We start from the raw sequence: 24473 nt of genomic DNA, 5'->3' as shown, positions 1-24473 counted from the left end.
ACTTCTGTTGCTCCCAAAACAACAAGCCTCCAGTAAAAGACAAACATAAATATTAGGTATCTTTGAAAAAAATATATTATTTGATTAAATGTAATATTTTGTTTGTTTGTGATTTTTCTGCTCAGGTCTGGATATCGTGCAGGGTCACAGGAAAACCTTTGAAGATTCAATTCTTGATGCCTCCAACCTTCTGGCTAGCCTACCAGAAGATAAGCAAGGCGATGTGGATGTAGTTTTTGAAATTAAGCGTTTCCCTGGTCATGGTCGTATCACGCTGGATGGTCGGGACCTGCCCCGTGATGCCCCAACCTTCATGCAGGAAGATGTTACTCAAGGAAAGGTGGAATATGTCCACGATGATACAGGAGCCTCATTTGACAGCTTTGCTTTCAGAGCCCGTCTGAAGTCTGAGGGCCGTGGTTTGGCCTCACCTGCCGAGTCTGTGGTCCTGGAGGAGGTCTTTAACATCTCAATTAAGCGGAGGGGCTCTGACCCCCCCGAACTAGTCACTACAGAAACACTCTTTGAGGTTATTCAAGGCTCCATGACCATCTTGACCAAGAAACAACTGAACACTCACGACGAGGATAGTCCTCCAGATGAGGTGCACTTCAAAGTGACCAAAGCACCAAGCAATGGTCGACTAGTTGACTCGGGCACAATGGAGTCCATCTCTAAGTTCACACAAGAGATGGTCAGTCGTGGACAGGTGGGCTTCTACAGTGATGACAGCCTTGCAGACAGTTTTATGGAATTCACAGTATCAGATGGAGAACACCAGACAGAACCACACACACTGCACATTGTCGTCCTGGCCCACACCCTGCTTCTTGACAAAGCCCCTGAGATCAAGGTGAAACAGGGCAACGATGAGACCATAGTGACTGAAGAGATGTTGAGGGTCAGTACCGGGGGCCCTGTTGAGGAGGACATCCTTTACAAAATCACAAGTGTTCCCAAGTACGCAGCTGTCATGGTAGATCGGCAGCCTACGTCTGCCTTTACCCAAAAACTGATCAAAGAAGGCCGAGTCAGTGTCCGCTTTGTCAAGTCCACTTCACCTCGAGACAGTGTTTCATTTATAGCCCGCAGCCAGGCTGCTAACATTTCCTCTGTCCTCAACATCACTGTGCAGCCTCTAGCCAACATTGCTCAGGATCCTCTCTTACCCCAGGGTGCGCTTGTCCAACTGGACAAAAAGCTTCTGGATGCAACTCCCCTCGCCAACAAGACCAGAGCCACCCCCATATTCACTGTCATCCAGCAACCAAGAGGGGCTCGGTTTGTAAAGTCTGGAGGTTCTAATGCAGGTGACTCCGTGAGCTCATTCAGCCAAAAGGACCTGGATGAGGGCCGTGTAGCTATGGAAATTTTAAATAGTTCTTCTGGATCTCACGGTGGTGTCACTCAGGACGAGGCCCGCTTCCTGCTCAAAGCCCACGGGGTCCCGCCTGCAGAATGTGTGCTTTCCTTCCAAACCGGTCCCTATAATGCCTCTGGGGTCTACCCTGTCACTCTGTTGAGGATTCCCTCTGAAAGATCATCCAAAGGCAGTAATGACCTCCCTGTGTTCCCTAAAGCCACTCCAGCAAGCCCTCACTGGAAGGGCAACATAGACTGGCCCCACGGAAATATCCCCACTACAACTTCTGGCTCTAGCCCACAAGGGAAACCACAGGCTGCCCAGCGTGGCAACATCTGGAATATTCTAATTCCTATCATGGTAATCCTCCTTCTCTTGCTACTGGCAGCCGTCTTGGCCTACTATGTGATTCGTAAAAACAAGACAGGCAAGCACAATGTCCAGACGGCAGCATCCAAGCCCAAAAACGGTGAGGTGGCCACCACAGAGACCTTTCGCAAAACCGACCCAGCCAATAACATCCCAATGTCCAAGATGGACTCCAAAGATGCAGACCCGGAGTTGTTGCAGCACTGTCGGACAACAAACCCGGCCTTGAAAAAGAACCAGTACTGGGTCTGAAACACTTTGAGATCGGACACAGAAGGAGTGTTGGGAAGCCTCCTCAAATCATTCCTCTCAGTATTAAAGACCTCTTGCCACAGCAATTTAAATGAGACTAATTTTTTAAGCCCTTTACTTATCTCAGCATAGCTCTGGACAAATTCTCAGGCAATGAAACACTGAATAGTTATTGGTAAAGAAAGAGGCAGTTTCTTATCTACAGGGGCTCATGCCGCGTCTATTTATTTTAGTTTTATCATTCCTCTTTGTCACAGGGCACAAATGAAGACATAAACATGCCATATGTTTGCAAAGAAGTATTTGGGGGGGCGTTCTGCTCGTGCATTCCACATGTTACCATAAGCCAACATTATTCAGTGAGTGGATAGAAAATTTAAAGCCCTGGGTATGGTGAGATTCAGTTTTTGGTTCAGAAAAGTTAAGCGCGTTAGTGTTCCATTGATTTACTTCATCACTTATCAAGAAGATGGGAAAACTGCCTCTTTGTATTTGCTCTATATTGTTTAAAGCTCCTTCGCTTCTCAGGGCTAAATTCAGTTTAAAGGAGAACACGCGTTCACTCACTTTCTCACTAAAGAAAAAAAAGATAAGAAGACCGGTACCATTTTAATATCTGTGCATACTGTTCGCTGCATCACGTGTCACTGATCGAAACTTGAACGTGAAGCTATAGTCTAAACTTTTCTCTTGTTTTTAGTGTTTATACCAAGCTAGGCAGAGCTAACCTAAAGGTCTTCTGGTTGTATTGAATACACAAATAACTGGGCTGTACTAAGCTCGTCACCTAAGAGAGGAAATAAATAAATGTGTTTCCTTAAGTGCAGAACTTTAATTTCATCATGATTAAACTTGACTTCTATCACAGTTTTGCTGAGAAAATCTTTTTTTTTTAAAGGTGTTTATAATAAAAACCTTGTTGTGACAACATGCACAAGTTTAATTGAATTTAGCTCTGAGTCACGTCATCATCTGTCATATGTTATTATTTCTAAATGCTTCCAAAGTACTTGTAAATATTTACTGGACTGGCACAGCACTGACCGCATAACTACACACCACACAGTTTGTAGACCTCAAGCAGGATGTTGTTTTAGTAATGGTGGCCTGTAAGACATCCACATTGGCCGACAGGCAGGGGGTGAGGTCATCCCAAAGTGGGACGTTTCCAGTTTCCTGAGTGTGGAATTAGGAGTTAATTAAATGATAAAAATAATCGATATTGGGATGGGAATAATAAAATGATCCACTTGTTATGTTAATTAAAGAGGTAACTCACAGGAGGCCTTTTAAAGTAGCTTTGGTTTTGAGCGTGTAAGCAGAATATGTAGACGGTAAACATAAGAAGTTTTTTTCAACTTTTTTTTAATGTTAAACCTAAGAAAAGTAGAAACCTCTTCTTTTTTTTGTCACTCTGGCCTGTGTGTTTATCTTTTTCAAGCTAAATGAAGCATTTAAGGTGAAGTGAAAATGCACCATAAAAAATTTTTGATCCCATAAAGAGAAAACAGACTGGTTTTCTAAGATGGTTTGACTATTTGCTGTACATTTTTTTCCTCATACTGTATTACCAATGACAGCTTATTTTTTTTGCTGGTCGTATACTGAATATACCACAGAGTATTCATCTTCTATTGATCTTCTATTTTTGTAGTGTTTTGAGTAAATATAGGTAGCTTTTTTTTTTTTTTTTTTTTTAGACAGCACAGAGCTCAGGAAGTGATGTGTTTAAGGAGACTGTGTATTTCCAGTGACATTATCTCTTACAGATGGGTGAAATGAAAAGCTAGGTTCCCTCCTGCAGCATATCACATCTGCATCATTCCAGTTTTATGTGTAAATATTGTGTTTTTTGAGTACAATTTTGGGCCTGATTAACATTTTTGATATCTAAACCCACCGATCACTTTATTTACGCTGTGAAATTTAATCCAATCCAGTAAAGAGTTCAGCCTTTAAATCTTTTACATGTTCACAATGCTAATAAATACTTAGCTTTGGCTGATATAGTTCCTATGCTTTCATAATATTTCAAGGTCAACAAACACTGAAAATGCACAAGCTTAAAAAAAATAGGCAGAGCTGTTGTATTGGGATGCATTAGATTTTACAGATATACCTAATAAAGTGGCAAGGGAGTGTGTATATCATGTTTTGCATCATAAGGTACTCTGTATGTACATGTAACTACATTCAGTTAGACTGATCAGCTATATGTGTGTGTGAGTGTGTGTGTGTGTTTGTGCAGGTGCCCGTCACTTTCCTGTTTTCTGCTTACTGCAGGTTTCATCACCTCCTCCTCTCCTTATTCATTATTTATTATTTCTGTCACTCCCCATACATCAATTCATATTCAAGTTATGTGTATTTTGTCAGAGATGAAGCTTATCTGTAAACTGCAGGTGCCTTTACAGAATAAATAGTGCTATTAGGGAAATGCAAATTGTTTCTGGAATAGGAGAAATGTCCTTTAAAGCTGCAGTATGTCCCACACTTTCTTCTCAGCACTAATGGAAATAAAATGTTTGTGCAACAAAAACCTGCATTCATTATTCTGTCTGTGACTTTTGCTGAAATGACTGCTGTCAAGGCTGCAAAGTTACCCATATAGCCCCCTTCTTACATGCTTTACTTGCTGGTATTCAGTAGCATTTCCTCAGTCGAGAAGTAGCAGCAGGAAGAGCATTACTGGAGCACCGGCATCTATATTTATATATAAAGGTTTATGACAGATGTATTTGAATTTCTGGATTTTGGCTAACCAGAGTGTGCTGGATGCTAGAATAGAGTACATCTGTGTTTTTGCTGTGTTTCCCTCTAAGGGGTTTCTCAATTAAAAATTTGAAATCAAATAATATAATTCTGTTTTGCAGCTCTTGTGCCAGTCTGTTTGATATTTCGTACAAAATGGATTTGCTTTGAAAAAAAAAATGATTGACAATTTTTTATTTGTAGACTGCAAATTGTTTATACAGCATTCTTACTTTACTTCTAATATAAGTTACCGGGAGACTGGTTCATTGACTGGTCCCTTCAAGAAATAATAATAATTGTCCAAGAGAGAAAAACATAATTTTCTCGGCTTTATTTATATGGATTATTTTCTTTTTTTGGCCACCAGATGGCGTTAGGGTGCAGATGGCCAATGTGGAAAGCAGAACTGTTCTTGAATTAAAGCTCAATCTGCCTCCATCTGTCATTCTTTCCAGTGAATGGCCTTTGCCTTCATGGTTTCTCTCAGCTTCTTACATTTCATGCGCTCTCCTGTCTTCTCCTGCCTTTTCATTGGTCCGCTGTGCTCGGATTCGGGTGTTCGTCCTGCAGGTTTCATAAGCTGCTTGGCACAGCTGTTCGTCCACATGTGTCTGCTTAGGTCATGGACACAGAGGAGCTGCGCATGACAGGTCTCAAGTTAAATGTATTTTAAAATGATAAGAAAAATGATTGCATAGTGCTTAAAAACTGCCCCAAAACCAAATCGATTAAAAATGTGAAGAAATTGAAAATGAAACCAGGAAAAAGAACCTGGAATTCAGTTTGTGTCATGGTATGTGCATCAAGTCAAATCCTCAGTTCAAAGTAAAACCAAAGGCAAAAGTTCATTTGGGTCACCGCTAAAATAAATTAGTACATGTAGCTTTTTTTTTTAAAAAAACACCACCCTAATGTGCTGCCATGCCTTTATAAGCACTTATTAGGCTGAGTTACAGGCGCCCTGGAGGAAAATAATTTATGTTCTGGCGTCGAAAAAGTTTGTGGTGTTGCAGATCTCAACACTGCTGCCAAAACATGCAAACCCTGTTGACCCACAATATGTGCTTTTGTTGAAGAAATCATTTCCTTCTCCTGATCCTAAGTGGACACCTCCCACAGATTTGATTGTATCTCAGTAGTGGCTGTTTCTCTGTAACCACGGGATCCTCCGTCCCTGCTGCAGCATCCTGATGTTAACTGAAATGTGTTTCTTAATGTAGGACTCCTTTCTGTATGTCTTGGCCAGGTCAAAGAAAATGAGCCACCAATTTCTCGGTTTGGACTCCTCCTCTCTCCCAAAAGCCCAGCAAGAATGAAAACACATGAAGGAGGGAGGGAGGAGTTATCATTCTTGAGATACCATTAAAGAAAAAAAAAAAAAAAGTTCAGCTGTGAAAATCAAGGCCTAGAAAAAGTGACACATCAGATTTTTGTTGTGTGTGCAGAGTTAGGGTACAAAACGCGCCCTCATCTAGTTGTTTTTACAAGCCTGCAGTCGAAGCTGGTCAAATCAGCAAAGCATGGAAAACATGTATCATATGTTTTTTGGCAAAATTATCTTCTCTGTGTCTGTCCAAAACACGACCAGTCATAAAAAATAAAAAAAAAAACCTTCTAGATAAAAGCATTACTTTATAATGAAAGCTTCAAGTCAGCATTATTTCCAGCCTTTTTGAGTTACAGCATTAGTTTGTATGCTAACCTTCAATAAGAGTTTGTGTTGACACTGGCTTTAGCTCTTACGCACTGGCTCCGAGCCTGTTTGTTTGCTCTGGATTTTATTTGGTTACATTATCTACACTCTCCGTCAGTTCTCAGAGCATGCAACAGTGCAATCCACCTAAACTGAATGCGTTTCAGTGCATGCTGTTCCCACCTTCCCATGACATCTCCCACTTGCGTGGCAGAAAGTTATGACCTGAAAATAAAACTTGCATGCCTGACTGTTTCATCGGTGCTGTCAAATTTAAAGGCTCTGAGGAGGTCAAATTTCCAGCAGCACTTGAAGTATACAGAAGGGCTTCATAAACCAACACATTTCAGCCTGAGGCCTTCATCAGTGTCAGGATAAAACATTACAGAGATAGCATTTAAAACAGGATGTGGTGTGGATGAGACTGTAGTTATAACCCTGATGACGCCCGTGTTGCTGGAGTTTTGACCTCTTTTGAATGAGTACTCTGCACCTCGTACCCTGTTGCCATGAATACACAGCTGGATTAGTGTTTCAGTCTGCTTCAGGGTAGCAGATACAAAGGGAAATAACCGTGTTTCCACACACAGTGCTCTGAACTTTTAATCAGGGGAAACAATAGGTTTCTACAGAACTTTGGTAGTCTGCATTTCCACCACCGTCTAATGACCTGCAATAGGTAAAATTAGACCATGCTGTTTTTACACACCATTTTTACAGGCAACTGCTTCCGTTCAATCAAGTAAGTGGTGGAAATACACAAGATATGCACCTGACCAATCAGAAAACCCCCAATTCTGTACTTTATACTACCTCCAAGCAGGAACTGTTTAAGTTCATTAGAGCTTCATTTAGACCCTGGCACTTGAATTTGAAAGTCACTGAATTACTGCAGAGATTCCTACTAGGGAGTTCCTGCAGCACAAATGCAGCTATAAACACTTGTACCTGCCAAAAAAGGATCACATTTAAATGTACTGCTGCACATCTCTCTTAGAATTATAGTGATAAGTGAAAGGAGTGAACTGCATGCATGCAGCACTAAAATAAATGCTCCAAGCTACCAAGAAACTGAAAACCGATACATCGTGCATGTACTCTGAAAGGATCATCTGAGATTCATTCTGAACACACGAACAGCAAGTCTGCACTTGTGCACAGCTGTCAGAGGAGGTTTGAGGTGGTCCCTATGGGCCACATGTATGGCCGGTATATGCTGGGCCAGGGACAGAGGAGTGAAAGACAACCCTGTTGCAGCAGTTGGTCCTGTGAGAAGAAAGGCCTTTCATTTGGACACAAACAGCTGGTAGATAACAGATAATAGTTTTTTTGTTGCTTTGTGAAGGGCCTGCTGCCCAGTGTGTGACAATAAACAATACTGATGATACTAGTTAGCAACTGGCACTCCTTCTGTTATGCTAATAATTGCCTAGAACTTTAAGCTACTGCCTGCTCTGTTAATTGTATATAACGATTATATTTGGGGGATAGTAGCAGATTTAATATTGTGCATAATCACAACTATCACAATGTGAGCTCCCACCTTTGATCCCACCTTCTTGATCTCAGCTACAGTTCAGTCACTGTTAAGTACCTGATGACAACAGAAAGTCCCATATGTACTTCCTGCTGTCACCCAGTTGGTCAGTGCACAAACGATCACTGGCTCTGGTTATCACTGGTCATTCTTAAAAAGTTAATAGACTCAGAGGGAATGTTAGGATGCTATTAGCAGGCTGCTCTCCTTTGGAAATGTTGCTGTTTTAGGGGGTTGGAGCTGTCTGACTGCCCAGAAAAACACAAATAGAATAATTTTACCTTTTTTTGCTCAGTTTGGCATTGTAGATGGCATCCAAGATGTTAGTTGATTAATGATAGGGAGGACAGCCTACTCCATATTATATACATGAGTTCAGCACTTGATTTCCACTGATTTCTAATTTTATACAATTCATTCCTCAGCTGACTACACACCCCCACTATAGCAGGACAGCTTGCCTCTGAAGTCACTGAAATGGCTTCTTTGGTTCGTGGCCTGGCCAGAAAAACAGACATTCCTCCGAGCCAGCTCTGAGCAAGACTTTCACCGTATCCTGCCCTGTGAGGAAAGCACTGTGGTCACCCTGCTTTGTTACTCCCACTGGCTGGAGCACTATTGTCATGGAAATCTTTGTTTTGTTTTGTGTGTGAGAGTGTGCGCATGTGTCTGTAATACCCTGCAGTGGAGTGGGACAGACTACAGAGAACTAAGAACAACAGAATGCTGCCTCCAACCTTCCTTTCATCCTCAATCCACCTCACCTCATTATCTTCCCCTCTTTCACCACCCACACGCCATCCTTGTCATCCCTTCATCCATCCTTATGCCCCCCAAAATTACGAGAGGAGGCCAAGAGCCTGGACATGGGCAGGGAATTATAAGGGTGGCTCGCAGTCACCCCACCCTGAAGGCGGGATCTAGGTTGTGTCATTGTTCAAGCCAGCTGATGGGGTGGAAGCGCCCTCCAGGGTTTATTGTGTCACTACATGCAGCAAGAAAAACAAATTGCATCAGTTTGAATCCACACACTAATGAAAAAAAAAAAAAAATGGAAAACAGGTTTTTTTTTTTCCCACATTGGAGAACAAAAAACATTCCTCTTACTGACTTTGTTGTTCTACAAACTGGCAGGCATGTGTTTTTACAGTCTGCTTTTGAATCAAAGGGTTTGAAGAAAAGAAATGTTGTGCAAGCTCTCTGTGTTGATCTTGGAGATGGAAGGCACCAAATTGTAACTCGACCAGAGGAAGTGCGGTCCTGAGGTGGACCTGAAGGTGCGAGAGCACGGTGAGGCAGTGGCCCAGACATGATACGCAAGACTCGACTGGGAAGTTATTTTAAGTGAGAGCCCTTCTGGAAATTCAACAGCACGTCTGCTTCCACTGCTTTCCATCATCGAGGCTGCTCCGCAGGCCACCATCTAACAATGTGAACCATCCTGTGGGTGGAAAACTGAGTTCTTTAATCAAAATCCAAATGGTTGGAAAAAATGCTTTAACAAACTTTTAAGTAGTATTTCATGTGGATTTTTTTTTTCATACCCTTTTCCATTTGAATGTGAAAAAATTTACAGATAACCTTTAAAAAAATGCTACCCTGTTAGCAAACAGTTGCCCAATCAAACATCCAGCAGATAAAAAAAATATTATAATTTTTTTAGAATTACCCAACAAAAAATCTTAGTTTGTCCACAGAAACTCGTGTGAAATATTCCACTCTTCAGCAGCTGAACCCTTCGACACAGTCACCAGCTGCTTTCTAACTGTCCTTTTTTCACTCTCTTTTGTTTGTTCTTTGGCTGAAAACTAATTTCATAGCAAAGCGGCAAGCAATACAAACAAAACAGCTGAAAGGTGCTAAAAAAAAAAACCGAGCGCTTAGCCCAGCATGTCCTCCTATCCAAACCATATTAGCACCCCTACAGGTGGCAGGAGGCAACGCAGCCTGCTATTGTGACATGGCGTATAAACTACAGGCTACTTTTTAAAATAATATGTGTGTAAAGTGGCTGTAGCTCAGAAGGGAGAGCAGGTCACCTTCTAATCAGAAGGTTGGTGGTTTGATCCCTGGCTGCTCTAGGCTGCCAAAGTATCCTTGGGGTCAGATACTGAAGTGCTTGTATGGGTGTGAATGTGGCATGTTGGATAATGCGCTTTGAGTGCTCAAGTAAAAAAGCACTATATATGAATTAGTCCATTTAATGTTTAAGCTTTTCCTGTGGTATCTAATGCCATTTAGACCCCATAGACTTTTCAGAAATCTGATATTTACGTATTTCTTTGGAGTCTGCCAGGAAAAGCCGAACCCATTATTCACACGACCTTTCGTGTACGACTGCTAGAGGTCACTTAATTTTAAGACGTAGGTATTGGTCATAAAAACGTGCTTATGAGGTAGTTTGTGCAGGCATGAGAGGCTCGCTTACCCACAAGTGTCGCTTCAGACACTACAGTATAAAACTAAAACAACCAGAAGTATGTGGCGGGAGTAAAAATATCTATAAATGAGTTGAATTAAGGCTTTCCAGTGCAAGAAAACCATCTGTAGGTCATGCAGACTTTAAACAAATGACAGTTTGCCCAGAGCTGTGCACCCTAGCAAAGTCAGCCCAAGATCAGTCTGCTTGGTACAAAAAAAAAAAAAAAACAGAGAGAGAGAAGTCACCAAAATAACCCCAAATTTCAACTCTGCTCCAATCTGATCCCAAAGACCACAGAATGGAAAGCATGCTAGCAAAAACACAGTTTTGGGGAGACTTTGAGGAAAGAATCAAAGATAGGAATAAAGTACCGTTACACAGGTGCAGCCCAAAAACTGATTTTTTAGGATGAGAACCTCATGTCAACTGTCAACTGCCTAAGGGACTGGACAGCCTGCAATCATTGATTCAACACTAAATCATCATTTATAAATGCTTGGAGATGATGTAAAAGCATTTGTCCAAAGTTGAACCAGAAATGGACCTTTTAGCTGTTTAGACACACGGTACCAAAATGCACAAAGTAATGGCTCGAAAAGAAGAAATGAAGGCTCATGAAGTTGGCTGGTGAAAAAAGAACAAATGAGTCCCATTTTCATCTCAGCTTTCAACAGGGATGGCAAACAATTCTGGAAAATGCTGACAAGAAATTAGTTCAATTATAGGGAGGCAATACTTGTTTCTGAGACCAAGTGTGTACTGACATCATCTACTGAAGAATGAATGTTTTTAAAAAGTGAATTTCCCTCGTGCTGCAGACACTCGTTTAAAGAAGATCAAGCATTTGCTTGACCAAATATGTCAAAAAAAAAAACCATGAATGATGGCCATGCAGTGTTCCTACACTCTAATATGAAAGCATATTTGACAGCTATATCCTCACTTCTCACATGACATCGTTTTGTTTTGAAACAAGAAAACAGGGTTGTTTGCACAAGACCGATACTGGCATATCCCCTACGAGCTCATTTGACAGCTTAAACACCAGGAATGTGACTTGTTTACTAAGTGGGTGGATGTTTTCATTACTGGTGTAAGATTCGCTGGGATGCAGCTAATTCCTGGCAATATCTGTTCACAGTTTAGTCTCAAACCATCAAGGAGAGCTTGAGTCAGAGGAAGAATAGCAGAGACAAAAAGATAAAAATACTCACAAACTGCAAACAAGAGGGGAAAGAATACGGCATGTCTGCATGGCTTTTTTTTGTTTTGTTTTTTGTGTGTGTACGTTTGCTTTTGTGTGTGTGTGTGTGTGGGGGGGGGGGGGGGGGGGGGGTGCTCTTATCATCTTCCCTTTGGTCTGTGCTTAAACTCCAGCATGTGCACAGTGTGAGATTACCAGATAACCAGGTGCAGCTCATTCACACCTGTGTTGTAGGTCACACACTTATTTGTAGACTGTCTGATAAGGCTATCTGGATTTTGGATTTTCCTACTTTGAATTTCACCTTTAAAGTGTAACAGGGAAACTTAATGAACCGCCTGCTTCACTGAACTGATATTGAGGTACTAGAGTTCTGGGGAGAACTACTGTACAGTTTCCTGTTAAATTCTTTGTATTACCTGAAGATTCTTTGGTGTGTGTTTTTTTTTAAGAACTCAAGGACGTCTTGGATCCAGAAGGATCAGGATTAGTTTGTGATAACTGCATGAGAACATCATGACAGTGTCTCCCAATTTTTCTTCAGCATGGTGGCGAGGTGGTTAGCACTGCTGCCTCACAGCTAGAATAACATCTAGAAGGCCTGGGTTTGATTTCACTTTGGCCCAGGCCCCTCTGTCTCTCTCTCTCTCTGTGGAGTTTGCATGTTCTCTCCGTGTCTGCGTGGGTTTCCTCCTGGTACTCCAGCTTCCTACCACAGTCCAAGGACATGCACTCAGGGGGGTTAGGTTAATTGGCTACTCTAAATTGTCCAAAGGTATGAATGTGAGTGTGAAAGGTTGTCTGTCTCTCTGTGTTGGGCCTGCGACAAGCTGGCGACCTGTACAGGGTGAACCCTGTCTCTCGCCCTATGTCAGCTGGGATAGGCTCCAACCCCCCCGCAACCCTGAACAGGATAAGCGGAAGAGAATGGATGGATGGTTTGATTTGTATTTGTGAAGATTCCATACCGTTCCATTTCCTGCTGCTTATCCGGGTCTGGGTCATGTCGGCAGCAGTCTAAGCAGAGATGTCCAGGAGACAGTCTAGTCAGATGCTCAAGCCACCACAACTGGCTCCTTTCAATGTGGAGGAGTAACAGCTCTACGCCGAGCCCCTCCCAAATGACCAAGCTCTTTAACCTATAAGGGGCAGCCAGACACCTTTTGGAGGAAGCTCATTTCTGCTGCTTATATTGGTGATCTCATTCTTTAAGTCACTACCCAGAGTCCATGACCGTAGGTGTGGGTGGGAACTTAAATAAACCAGTAACTTGACAGCTTGACAACTCATCCAACAAGAGTGGGCACTCCACTCTTGTCAAGCAGAGAGCCATGGGCTTCAGATTTGGAGGTGCTAATTTTCTTCCCAGCTGTTTTCACACTCTGAACACGCTGCACTTGTGAAGCAGCTGGGATGTGCAAGCTGGACGTTATCACTCAGTGAAGCCAACAGAACCACAAAAGCAGAGATGAGATCCTGAGACCATCAAATCCAACACGCTCTTCACCTGGCAGCACCTAGACTTTCTGTCTGAACAAAGTCTGGATTACTGCTGGAAATGTGAACCAGGCCCTTCCTACAGTTGTATGGGGACCAAATAGACAGCAACAACAGGCATAATCCCCTGTACTCCAAAAGCTCCCCCATCCAGGACATATTTAACATATGAAAAGTGAGTCACACTGTTGCCAGAACAGTGTGGTCAATAACACTTAAGTTCTCTGGAAACATTAAGCAATACATACATTACATCAGAGAGCAGTGAATCACTAAGCATGGATGTCTGTGTTGTTGGAATAAAACCTTTTAGTTACGCTTGGCTGTTTAATTTCTACAGTCCACTGTTGGTTTTTCAGTGTTGACGTTTGCTTTGTTTCATGAACAGATTATTCTGTCCCGGGTGACACGGGGAGGGGAAAGTTTGGTATGAGATAGCTTTGCTTGGATGACTGAAACTGTTAAAATCATTATTCCAGTGTCAGTTTAAAAAAATGCCCGTGCTTTTTTTTTTTTTTTTTTTTCCAACTTTCCACCTAAAATGAAAGTGAAGGTAAGATTTTTATTTGGCTTGTGCCATAAAAATATGTCTACAGGATTTGACTGATTGATGATTTAACTGACTAGTTGTTTTTTTTTTTTTAATTTATTCTTCTTCTTCTTCTTCTTTTTTTTTGGCCCGTTGTTAGACCTCTGGATTTCAGCATTTATTTTGGCCAGTACTCCATTTGAACACAAAACATAGTTCACACTTACAATGTCTCCAAGTGGAGAACTCAGTGTTACAATCAAGCACTCTTATTCATAGCATTCCAGTTAAGTGCAGTCAGTCCTACTAGCAGCTGTACTAGCACATTATATGTTGTATTGTAATAAAGTTGCTACACTACCCATACTTGTTGGCTTTTGGCTTACTGGGACTATAAAAAAAAAAAATAGATCCATGAGTAATAGCCCTGCTGTGACAAGTCAGAATACTGTGATGGAGGTGTAATCTGCAGTCACCTGAGCTTCACCTGCCAGCACACCTGCCTCTCATTCCCCTTAAGTACTAATCAGCTGTCAGCTGTGTTTCCACAGTCACAGCATTTCATCCTGTCTTGTTCGCCTGCCTGATATTTAACAGCTTTTTTGTATTTTTCTGTTTGTTTGCAATGCACTGACATTTTACTTCACAGTGGTCTCTGCCTTTATTTTTTATTTTTATTTTTTAAAAAGAGAGAAGGTACAATATTTGAATCACTGATCGTCTGAATGTCAAAATGTTACAGGCTGACTTACCTGATAGCTATGGGCACAGAATGTGATTTGTTTATTGTGTGCCATCTTGAATACAGTGGCCATGATGGATCTCCCCGTTCCACCTAACTGCATTTTATGTATGTGGCTAGAGACAGCCACATATGTGTTCGCCTGCATAAAGATATTTATTCCCACTATTGTCAAACTTACTTATTGTCAGCATGTTAGCCATGCAACTCTCCCTTCTCCAGACAGCTGACAATGAGCCAGCTAAACAATAACAGCTGGTTATGAGCTAATATTAGGCTTGAGTGTCCTAAAAATCCCACTTTCCCTCTGATTAACAGTTTGATTACATTCTCACATTGCATGAGAATTTATTTGCCAAATATCCAAATTTTCCATCTTAAAGAAAGTGTCACTAACACTGTCTAACAGCGGCTAACAGAGGAAAAAACAGCAAAGCTTCCCACCAGAAAAGTTCAGGATGTCCTCAACAACTCACCTCAGTATCGCTGTCATCGGACAGAAGTGAGCTTCGCTGACTCATTCACTATAGAGCTCCTTTCACAAAGTTTTACAGCCTCCTCCAGAGTAAATAGACCTGGACTCACACTGACAGATGAGGTAAACAGTGGACTGACAGCCTACACTCACTCCGGATGAAAGGTGGCCAGAGTTGTTTGTTCTAGAGTGGCTGCCATAGATAGGATTGTGGACTTGAATTGGGAAGGGCAAGAAAACAGAATTCAGTTGACTGTAATCTACTGATATCTAGTGGTGATACTACACACAATATAACTTTAAAGTCTGAATGTATATGAAACTGAATGCAATGAAATTCATCCAAAACTACAGCTCCCTTCATCTGACATTTTTCTGTTGTCATATTTAGCTTAGAAGGAAAAGTGTAGTTGTAGGTTAGTTCCTAACATTCAAATGACTATCCCATTTAGGTGGGCTAAACTTGTAATCCAGTCTGGTGCATTTATGATTTATTGAGAAAGCTGCTAAATGGAATTGATTAATCATTAATAAGTTTGCCCTGCCTACACTTTTCCTGCTATAACAAATCTAAATATCTACTGTGAAAGAGGGCTATTGTTTTGCCATAGCCTTAAACTCTACTGTTCTGACTCAGTCTCACTCCCTCTCACTCCTTTTTGGATGTAGCAAGCAGTTGTTTTTTTAAATGGTTAGAAAAAAAAAAAAAACTACTGTACAGTATCTGCTCAGCACCAGCTAGACAAATAAGGTTAGGGACTAACTGTTAAAGTCATTTAAACCAGGATTTATGATCCATATGAACGCCATGGCATCTGGTCATATGGGTCTAGTTATTAGTTATTCTGAGAGCCCTCAGCAGCTGACAGACATTTCTCTCGGGATCTAGAAAAGAGACCAGAAAGAAAATGCTGGACTTCATCAGGTAGTAATTGCTGCAGGTTTGTGTTCAGGTGGAACAAGAAGCATTTGTTGTGAATTTGACAACTTTGCTGTTAGTGCAATTATTTTTCTACACCAAAAACATCAGGCACACGGTAGTAGCCATGTTCATACATAACATGTGAAGTCTATTAGTTTATACAGTGTGTGTGTGTGTGTGTGTGTGTGTTGGCTCAGACTTACTGATTTTGAAAGTCACCATGAATTCCAGCTCATTGTTTCATTTTCTCTCCTCCTTTTTCCCATCTGTAAGTAGTGGGTGGATATATTAACATCTGCCCACATCTGTGCACTATTTTAGTGTGTAATCACAAATTCTCTGGAAAGCTGTGGCTAACTTTCAAATTAGTTTATAGGCTTGCTAGATAAACAGCACGGGCAACAAGATGATAAGGAAAAATTTCTGAATTAAAATCAATGAGCCAAAATACACTCAGCTTTCATCAACAGCAACACAAACAGAGACTCAGATTGGCGGAAAACTTGCAACAGTTACAGGAAACCTATAGAAATTAGACCAAATGTACCCTTTAAACTGCTTGTTTCTGTTGCTGTTGTGTGATTTTTTTTTTTTTTTTTGTCAGTTTAGTCATCTAGTGTATAAAATGAAGTCAGTGAGAATCGGTGCTAACATGGTGCATGCTTCACCTTAATCTTTGCTGTTTAACGTATCTGATAACTTCAAGGAGAATGTTAGGGGGAAAAAACGTGTCCCTCATTACTGTGTAAGGTAATCTGCAGAATAAAAGGATGGTTGAAGTCTTTGGATCAGATAATGAGATAATGTTTTTTTGTGGCTTTTGTTTCCCATAGCAGGAATGTTGTTTACAGGGATCGGGCAGTGTCTCGGGAATGCAGGCTGAGGAAATGGCTGTCGTCTCCAGAGGAAACTTCTACTGCAAATCCGGAGAGGAAAAGGTTGACAGGGAGAGACTTCAGTAGCACATTCAGAAGTTTCCAAGGAGCAGGAATACAATCTCAGATTTAATTATTAGGGGATGTGGTGTTCCCAGCCATGTATTAATTTCTCTCCTTGAAATTGAAAACAAAGGCATGTGACAGTGCGGTGAATGGTGTCATCTTCCAGTGAGACAAGAGAGGGGTTTGTGTGTTTGTAAGTAAAGAAAACAAGTGTTGATTATATGCTGAGGAGGACTGCTGAGGATTATGCACAGAGGTATAGATTGCTGATTTGTAGGCTTGGTTTTGCAGCTACTTTGATGGAAGCGCATAATTCTCATTAACCTGCTGCTGAGTCAGAGCAGTTTGTGGATAGATGAGCAGTGGCTGGTTAACCAATTTTTTCCTTCATATTCTTGTGGAGTGCAGAGAAAAATAAATGGATTTTTTTTTTTTTAAATTGCTGTTAATGAGCAGCACCGATTTCAATTTTTCCTCTGTAGCTCATTAGGTAGTGCAGAATACAGTGTTTAAAAATCCCAAACCCTTTATGGCTTGTGGCCTTTTATTGGGGTCAATTTTAATATTTTAATTTCTTCCAGATTTATTGTTTGGGGTGGCTTTATTGTGCTTTTAGTGTTTGCCACTGAATCAAACTTATAACAGTCTTAAAATAATTTTTTTCTAGTTTTGTGACTTTCACATCTTGACTTCATTTGGTATACTGCTCACTAAAGAGCATTTAAAAAGACACGGTTGTTAAAAACTTTACAGGATGTAATCAAAGTACCTCACAAAGGGTGAAGGCTGAATGCAACAGTTCTCCATTGCAGCTATTCACAAACTTTCTTCAGTAAAGTTACTCTTTTGAAATGAAATTGAAATTGAATTGAGTATTATTTTAAAACCAGTTGCAGGATCCTGCAGCTCTTCATCACTCTGACAGCTCATTAGATGAGCAATCTCTGGCAGCTGTTTTAAAGCCTTCAGGTTGAAGGCTCTGATGAGAATTTTCCACAAGCTGAGATCTTTTCTGTTGCCAGCGTTCAAGAACATTTTAGAGCCACATCTCAGTTGTCCTCCAAACACAAATGTGCTGCTGAATAGCTCCAGCAAACGCAGCCGTCTTTGGATAAATTTGAGTCGACGTGAAACTGCAGGGAAAGCCCAAACAGATTATTCCAGTTAAAGAAGCTCAGGTCCATGCACTTTCAAGAGAGCACTTGAAATAAAGCCAACAAAGATACCAAATAAAGTGTAGTTGAAATATCCTAATCAGAAATAAAACCCAAGCCAATAAAAACACTGCCAAAGGTCTTCCTTCCTCTTAAATAGCACACAGCAAATCAGACGGCTGACAGGTGAGTTCATTAATCCCAGGTGTGCAGGACTGCAGGGTGGGAGCAGAGGGAGGACCCACCCCTGAAACACAAAGTATGGCTTACTCAAACACCCACACTCACACACATAGACAGAGGGAGAGAGAGAAGCTGAAGAGCAGAGAAGAAGAGAGAGAATGGGTGAGCCAGCACAGGATGACTGGAGGGCCATGACAGTCACTTAAAAACTGAATGAAATTCAGTGTGTTATAATGATTTTAATGTGTACAGACCTCCTGCCTCCATAAAGACGTATTAGGAGATGTAACTGCCCAGTAACACTTCCACTGTCTCATTGAAGCAGAAGTCAGAGAGCTAATAGGACACAGACTTACTTACAACAGTAAATATGGTCAGTTTTACTCACTGGTAGCAGTGGCTGGCACTGTGGCCTCACAGCATAATGGGGTTCAAATCCACTGGCTGGCCGGGGCCTTTCTGTGTGGAATTTGCATGTTCTCCCTGTGCTTGCATGGGTTCTCCACAGGTACTCCACCTTCCTGCCACAGTCCAAAGACATGTATGATAGGTTGATTAACCATATTCTGAATTGGCCATTCAAATGAATGTGAGCATCTCTGTGCATTAGCCCTGCAACAGACTGGCAACCTGTCCAAAGTGTACCTCTCACCACATGACAGCTGGGCTGAGCTCCAGCTCCTCCAACCCTGAGTTGGATAAGCAGAAGGAAAAAAAAAAAACAGATGGATGGATAAGTGGTAGAAGTAAATAGCAGTGTCTCACACAGCCTTTCTTTACAGTTTGCAAAATAAATGATTCAGGGAATGGCAGGCAGGGGACCAAACAACTGTGAGGCACATGGTGGGGAACCATCTTTCAAAACTTACGAATTTATTCTTTTCCATCAAACCAGTACTTTCTCTATGTGTAACATTATTTAACACTACATGATGATGCACTGGGAACAAAACATTTTTCTCAAAAAAAGGAAGCTAAACCTGCACTAGCTCCCCCTGTAATATCCTCACTGACTACACAATAGTAACAAGTCAAAAGCTGTTTGATGATACTTCTACTGCTGCTTTGATTTTACTAAGACAAACTGCTGGTGCCACTGATTGGCTCCTGTTGCTTGAATTCTTTTTCTCAAACATCAGTTCAGCTGTCTGACAGTAAGAGACCATTACATGTGAATTTTAAATAACAGCCCAAATTCTAAAACAGAGCTAAGGTAAAGTGTCTAGTATCGGGTTTGCCTAATGAAGAATGGGGAAAGGTTAAAACAGATACAGAAGTGCTCAAATTAGAACAACCCTCAGTGCAGTTTCCATGTGATGACACAGCAGTCCTGTGTCTATATTTTGTTTGAATTAGAGACAGCAGTCTGGATGCAACAGCAGCTCTCTGTGTGCTGGCAGAATTGTTTACATGCCGTGTATTTGTCTGATCTAAGCCTGAGTTGTTTTGTCTTTATTTTCCCAGCAGGTCCTGCAGTTTGCTCAGCTACCTCAAGCCTGACTCGCTTGCTGTCTAAAAATTTTTGGAGCTTTTGCAATCACTTTACGTCTTGAGAAATAAGGCTTTGCCAAGTGACGTGCCTAAAGCATGTGTTACTTGTCTGGGCCTGTGACCTGTTGCAGGGTTCTTATCATTTTAAAGCAAGTCCAATTATGCTCCTGTAGATTAGCAGGATTGATCTATGACATTTTTTTTTCCACCCAGCTGCAAATGAAAGCAAATAGTGTTACAAAGTGTATAAAGTACTGCATGATCTGAGCTGTTAAAATGCAGCTTAATGTGACAGCACTGAGGCGTACATGGCAATGAGTATTTACTACACGTGTCTTTCAAAAGCCAGGACCCAGGCACGCCCTGCATTCTGATGTCACATTAGTATACACTTACAGGCCATTAGCATAGATAAAATATGATGCTGGCTCACTGTATTTACTTTCTTGTTCGCGGTGCTGCTCCAGGCTGTATATCAGTCTGACTTCATGGATTTCTGGCCTTCCATTTTTGCCAGAGGACTGTTCACATGTATTACTGCTTAGTGGACTGAAAACTAAGTCAGATAATTAAAATGCCTGTCAGTAAGAAAAGATATACAGTATGATTTCTATGATACAACCTGTCTTTTGGGACACAGCTGCACTGATCAAAAAAAAAAAACAAACAAAAAGCAAAAAATAAACAAGGGCAAAAGATTTTATTGGGACTTTCCAGAAGAATGTGGAAGCTTGCTCGTCCAGCCCACTGGAATGTCCTTTCTCAACCAGCCTTCAGCCTGGGCCATTTTAGCAAGAAGTATTAAGAGATGGTTCCCTTTTAGCTACAGGACCAAGAGAGGAAATGGGGGAGCGAATGGAGATGTGACCTTTAATCTTAGAGTGTTGGCATCTTTAATGTGCGTGCGTGTGTGTGTGTGTGTGTGAGAGAGAGAGAGAGAGACTGGCGTTTTAGTTACTCAAAGCAAATGATCATGCAGCAAAATTAAATACAAAACCTCAGAAAAAAGACTTCCATTTCTACTGACTCACCATGGCTGAGTGTATTTTCTTGTACTGCAACACATGAAATGTGTTATAGGTGGCAAGACTATAGGTCAAAGCTGTCTACTGGGCAGAAGAAAGCACTTCCACCATCTGAAAGGCGTTTTTTTGCCATTGTGATGCATCTGGAACCAGTCAGGCAGAAGTCTAGGTCACCCCACCCCCTTATCAGTATTTGAGTGGAGGGCAAGGAGACAGAGGGATGAAAGAGGGCAGCCAAAGAGAGGTAAAAAGACAAAAGTCTAGACAGAATAGCAGCCAAAGGCAAACAGAGATTTAATACAAAGAATTAAAGAAGTATGAGATAGAGCCATACTAAGAACTACACTCACTAGACACTTTATTATGTACACCTTGCCAAGTTGTACCAAGTACCAAGTTTAGTTTTTCATGGCACTGATTCAACAAGGTGCTGCAAACATTCCTCAGAGATTTTGGTCCATATTGTCACACAGTTGCTGCACATGTGATAGTTGTGCATCTATGATGCAAATCTCTGAGATCTGGTGACTGTGGAGGCCATTTGAGTACAGTGAACTCACTGTCATGTTCAAGAAAACAGTTTGACGTGATTTGAACATTGTGACACGGTCTGTTATCCTTCTGGAAGCAGCCATCAGAAGATGGATACGCTGTAGTCATAAAGGGATGGACATGGTCAGCAACAACACTCAGTTAGGCTGTAGTGTTTAAACAATACTGACTTGGAACTAAGTGGCCCAAAGTGCGCCAAGAAAATATCCCTCACACCGTTCCCTCAAGCACGAGCAGCCTGAACTGTTGATACAAGGCAGCTGATTCATGTTTTTCATGCCAGATTCTGACCTTACCATGCAAATATCATAGCAGACATGAAGGCTCATCAGACCAGGTGATGTTTTGTCCAGTTTTTCTGAGCCCCCCGTGCAATTGCAGCCTCAGTTTTTTTTTTTGCTCTGTCTGGCACCAACAACCATGCAACATCACTTAAATCACCTTTCTTCTCCATCCTGATGCTCAGTTTGAACATCGGTTGGTCGTCTTGAGCATATCTAGATGCTTAAATGCACTGAATTTCTGCCATGTGATTGGCTGATTAGGTATTTGGGTTAAAGAGCACTTGTGTTAAATCAGCCCCTTTAAGGTGTTTTTTTCTTTCTTTCTTTTATGATGACTCATTCTCAGAATTTCCCAGAAGCCAAGTATTTAAAAAATCATTTCCATATGTTTCAGAAACACTACAGTGGCTATGTTTTCATCAGCTTCAAATCCCACCTGCCTCTGCATTCATCTTGCTGTCATATTAATGAAACTATTAGCTGACATGTCAAACACTGACTGAATTTAGACAACAAGCTTTGTTCACTACATCTGTATACTGTTTACTCTCTCTCAGGCTTTGGGCTCGTGATGAGGCCATACATGACTCATCATTTGTTGAGAAGCATGGCTCCCGCATACATGTGTCAGTTTACAGCAGTTTACAAATAAAGTTTCTGGAGCAGTTTTGAACCAACTTGTCAAAGATGTAAGTCCACATTTGAGGTGTCTGTGTTAAACACACTGAAATCCTCAGTAGTTCTAAGCTGCTGGGTTTCAGCATAAGGACTGGGACCCTAAAGGGGTCCCAAGACATAAATTTAACTGCTAAAATTAAAACAAAAATTTTAATTATTTCTATTGTGCAGAGTCTAGCTTTACTAACTTCTTGTGTTGAGGAATTTTTTGCATTTATTTCAATTAATTTGAGCAGTTAAAATGTCTCTATCTGGATTACAGAACTGTACGTGAGCAAACTTATCTCTCTAAAAAGTTAAATCAGTAAGCCAGGATTTGCACCCCCCCCTGCAAACAAAAATTAATGGAGGCACAAATCTGGCTTTGATGTTGGCTTTTTTTTTTTTTGGCCCCGCTGTGACGTTGGCCCCAGCAGCAAGCGGGAGGAGCTGGAGGAGGGATTACCAGACCCACCACGTGTTTTGATTCGACCATCTGTTGCCTTTGTTTCCTTCAGATCCTCAAGGAGGAGGACTGTAATCCTCTGCATCACAGAGGTCAAGTCCATGCCACTGCAGACAGTTCAGAAGCTAAACAAGCACCCTGGTCATTCACAGAAAGCAGTAGCATCGTCAGTATATGCATTTTAATGCTTTACACTGACTGCAAACTCCAGGGAAGTGACTGGGAAATTTGAGATTAAAAGCCCATGTGCGATATATGTTTGCAGTCCAACTGTTGATGCAGACAGTTGTTCTGCTGCTGGGACCTAAACACATTAGCGGCTGTGCTCTGGAGCTCAGACTGATTTTTCATTAAGGGAAACAAATGAGAACTCTGGGTATGTCGTGTCCTCTGAGGTTTGCTGTCGATGGGGCTGGAGGAGCAGTTTTCTTCCCCAGACTCTGCAGGCTGAAACCTTTCCTTCATGCAGCATCCTTTCTTTTTTTTTTTTTTATAGACATCTGCTGGCACTTTGGGCCATAACGTTTTTACCATGTGCCCCTGCAGCAGCACTTGGACCTTAAAGAAGTCCAAACTTTTTCCCTTTAAATGAGCCAAGCGACTTGCTTTAGGATCTTAAGAGGAAGAAAAAAAAAAAGCTTGTGAGCTGTAGTATAAAGGTGACTTGATTCCAAAGCATGATGAGACTTGTAGAAACGGGTATGTGAAAACAGCTTCGAGCCATTTTGAGATTTTTATAATACAGCTTTATCTTTTTTTTTTTTTTTTTTTTTTTGCACCAAGCTGGATCCGTTTCAACAACTATTTCCTTCTCTTGGAAAAGAGGGGGTTGGCTCATCCAGGCTTCAGTTGCGTCTGACGGAAAAAGCCTCAAAGAAAGCAAAGTTAACTTATTTTAGCCCCCCCACACCCACACACACACACACCTCCCAACACTTCCTCACACAAATTAAGTTGCCGTGGAGAAGTGCACTGTTAGCATTACTATGGCAGTACCTCAAGGGTTTGGAACTTTTGCCATGGTGTCGTTTTACTGCCATTGAGGCCTTTTTTGGCTTCACTAACACTCTGCAGTAACCATCATGGAAGAGTGTGGAAGACAATTTGTCTGAAAATATTCTACTTTCACGACTCAAATTAGTGCAGCGATTAATGCCTCGCCTTTACATTTTCATCCTTCTGTCATTCTTGGGTTTCTGAGTGAACTTGATGATGGCATGATGTCTCCTCCTGGTACATATCATGAAGGTGACATCATCCCACCACTCCAAAAATGTGAAAGAGCCTAAACACTAGCCCCACACACCAGGTTCAACAAAAACATCTGGATTTCTGTGTGTGTGTGTGTGTGTGTGTGTTTATTTGCAATAGGCTAATAATTTGTTCTTGACAGCCAGTGCTGTAACTTCAGTCTGTTAGCATCACTCTACAGGATGTCATCACAGCGGAGCTTAAAGGTTACAAAGCAGTATCACTAAGACACCTGCTGTTGGGGTTAAAACAGAAGAGGGAGCTCAAGATTGTTAAGACGAATGCCAACAACTCATTCCCTTTAACAACAGAGCATGTTGATTTGAGCAGCCCGAATGAAATGTTTGCTTCCGAAACATCTGGAGCAAATTAAAGAGAAAAGCCTGCGTTTCACTTCAGCGTATTGTAATGCTTCTTTAGGCAGCAGTTTGGCATTTAGAATGTGTCCAAGAAGCAACGCAGCGGGACGCCCTCTGGCTTTTAGGAAAACTTTTCATAAAATGTTCATCAAAAATGCGTGTAGACAGCAAAGTGTTAAGGGGAGCCCCCACAGTCAGCGCAGGATTTACCTTCAGTAGCTGTTGAGATATTTGAGTCAGGAGCCACAGTGTTAAAGCGCTCCAGCAGGATGTCCATATATTTGTTTGAGGCGAATTTATTTTTGCTATAATGTTGCAGTCTACATATGTTTATCCAAACTGGAAAATTAG

General features: G+C 41.4%; 1 protein-coding gene across 1 annotated transcript in view; it reads left to right on the top strand.

Moving 5' to 3' along the window:
- Positions 1 to 4523, top strand: part of cspg4 (chondroitin sulfate proteoglycan 4) — a 67909-nt gene extending 63386 nt beyond the window's left edge. The window contains exon 11 of the mRNA XM_030732451.1: positions 126 to 4523. Within this exon, the coding sequence (XP_030588311.1) occupies positions 126 to 1984 (1859 nt within the window). The 3' untranslated portion in view covers positions 1985 to 4523. The remainder of the gene's footprint in view (positions 1 to 125) is intronic.
- Positions 4524 to 24473: the final 19950 nt, after the last annotated feature.

Source organism: Archocentrus centrarchus, chromosome 6, assembly GCF_007364275.1.
Source record: "Archocentrus centrarchus isolate MPI-CPG fArcCen1 chromosome 6, fArcCen1, whole genome shotgun sequence".
NCBI lineage: Eukaryota > Metazoa > Chordata > Actinopteri > Cichliformes > Cichlidae > Archocentrus > Archocentrus centrarchus.
This window is presented reverse-complemented; position numbering and strand designations above follow the sequence as displayed.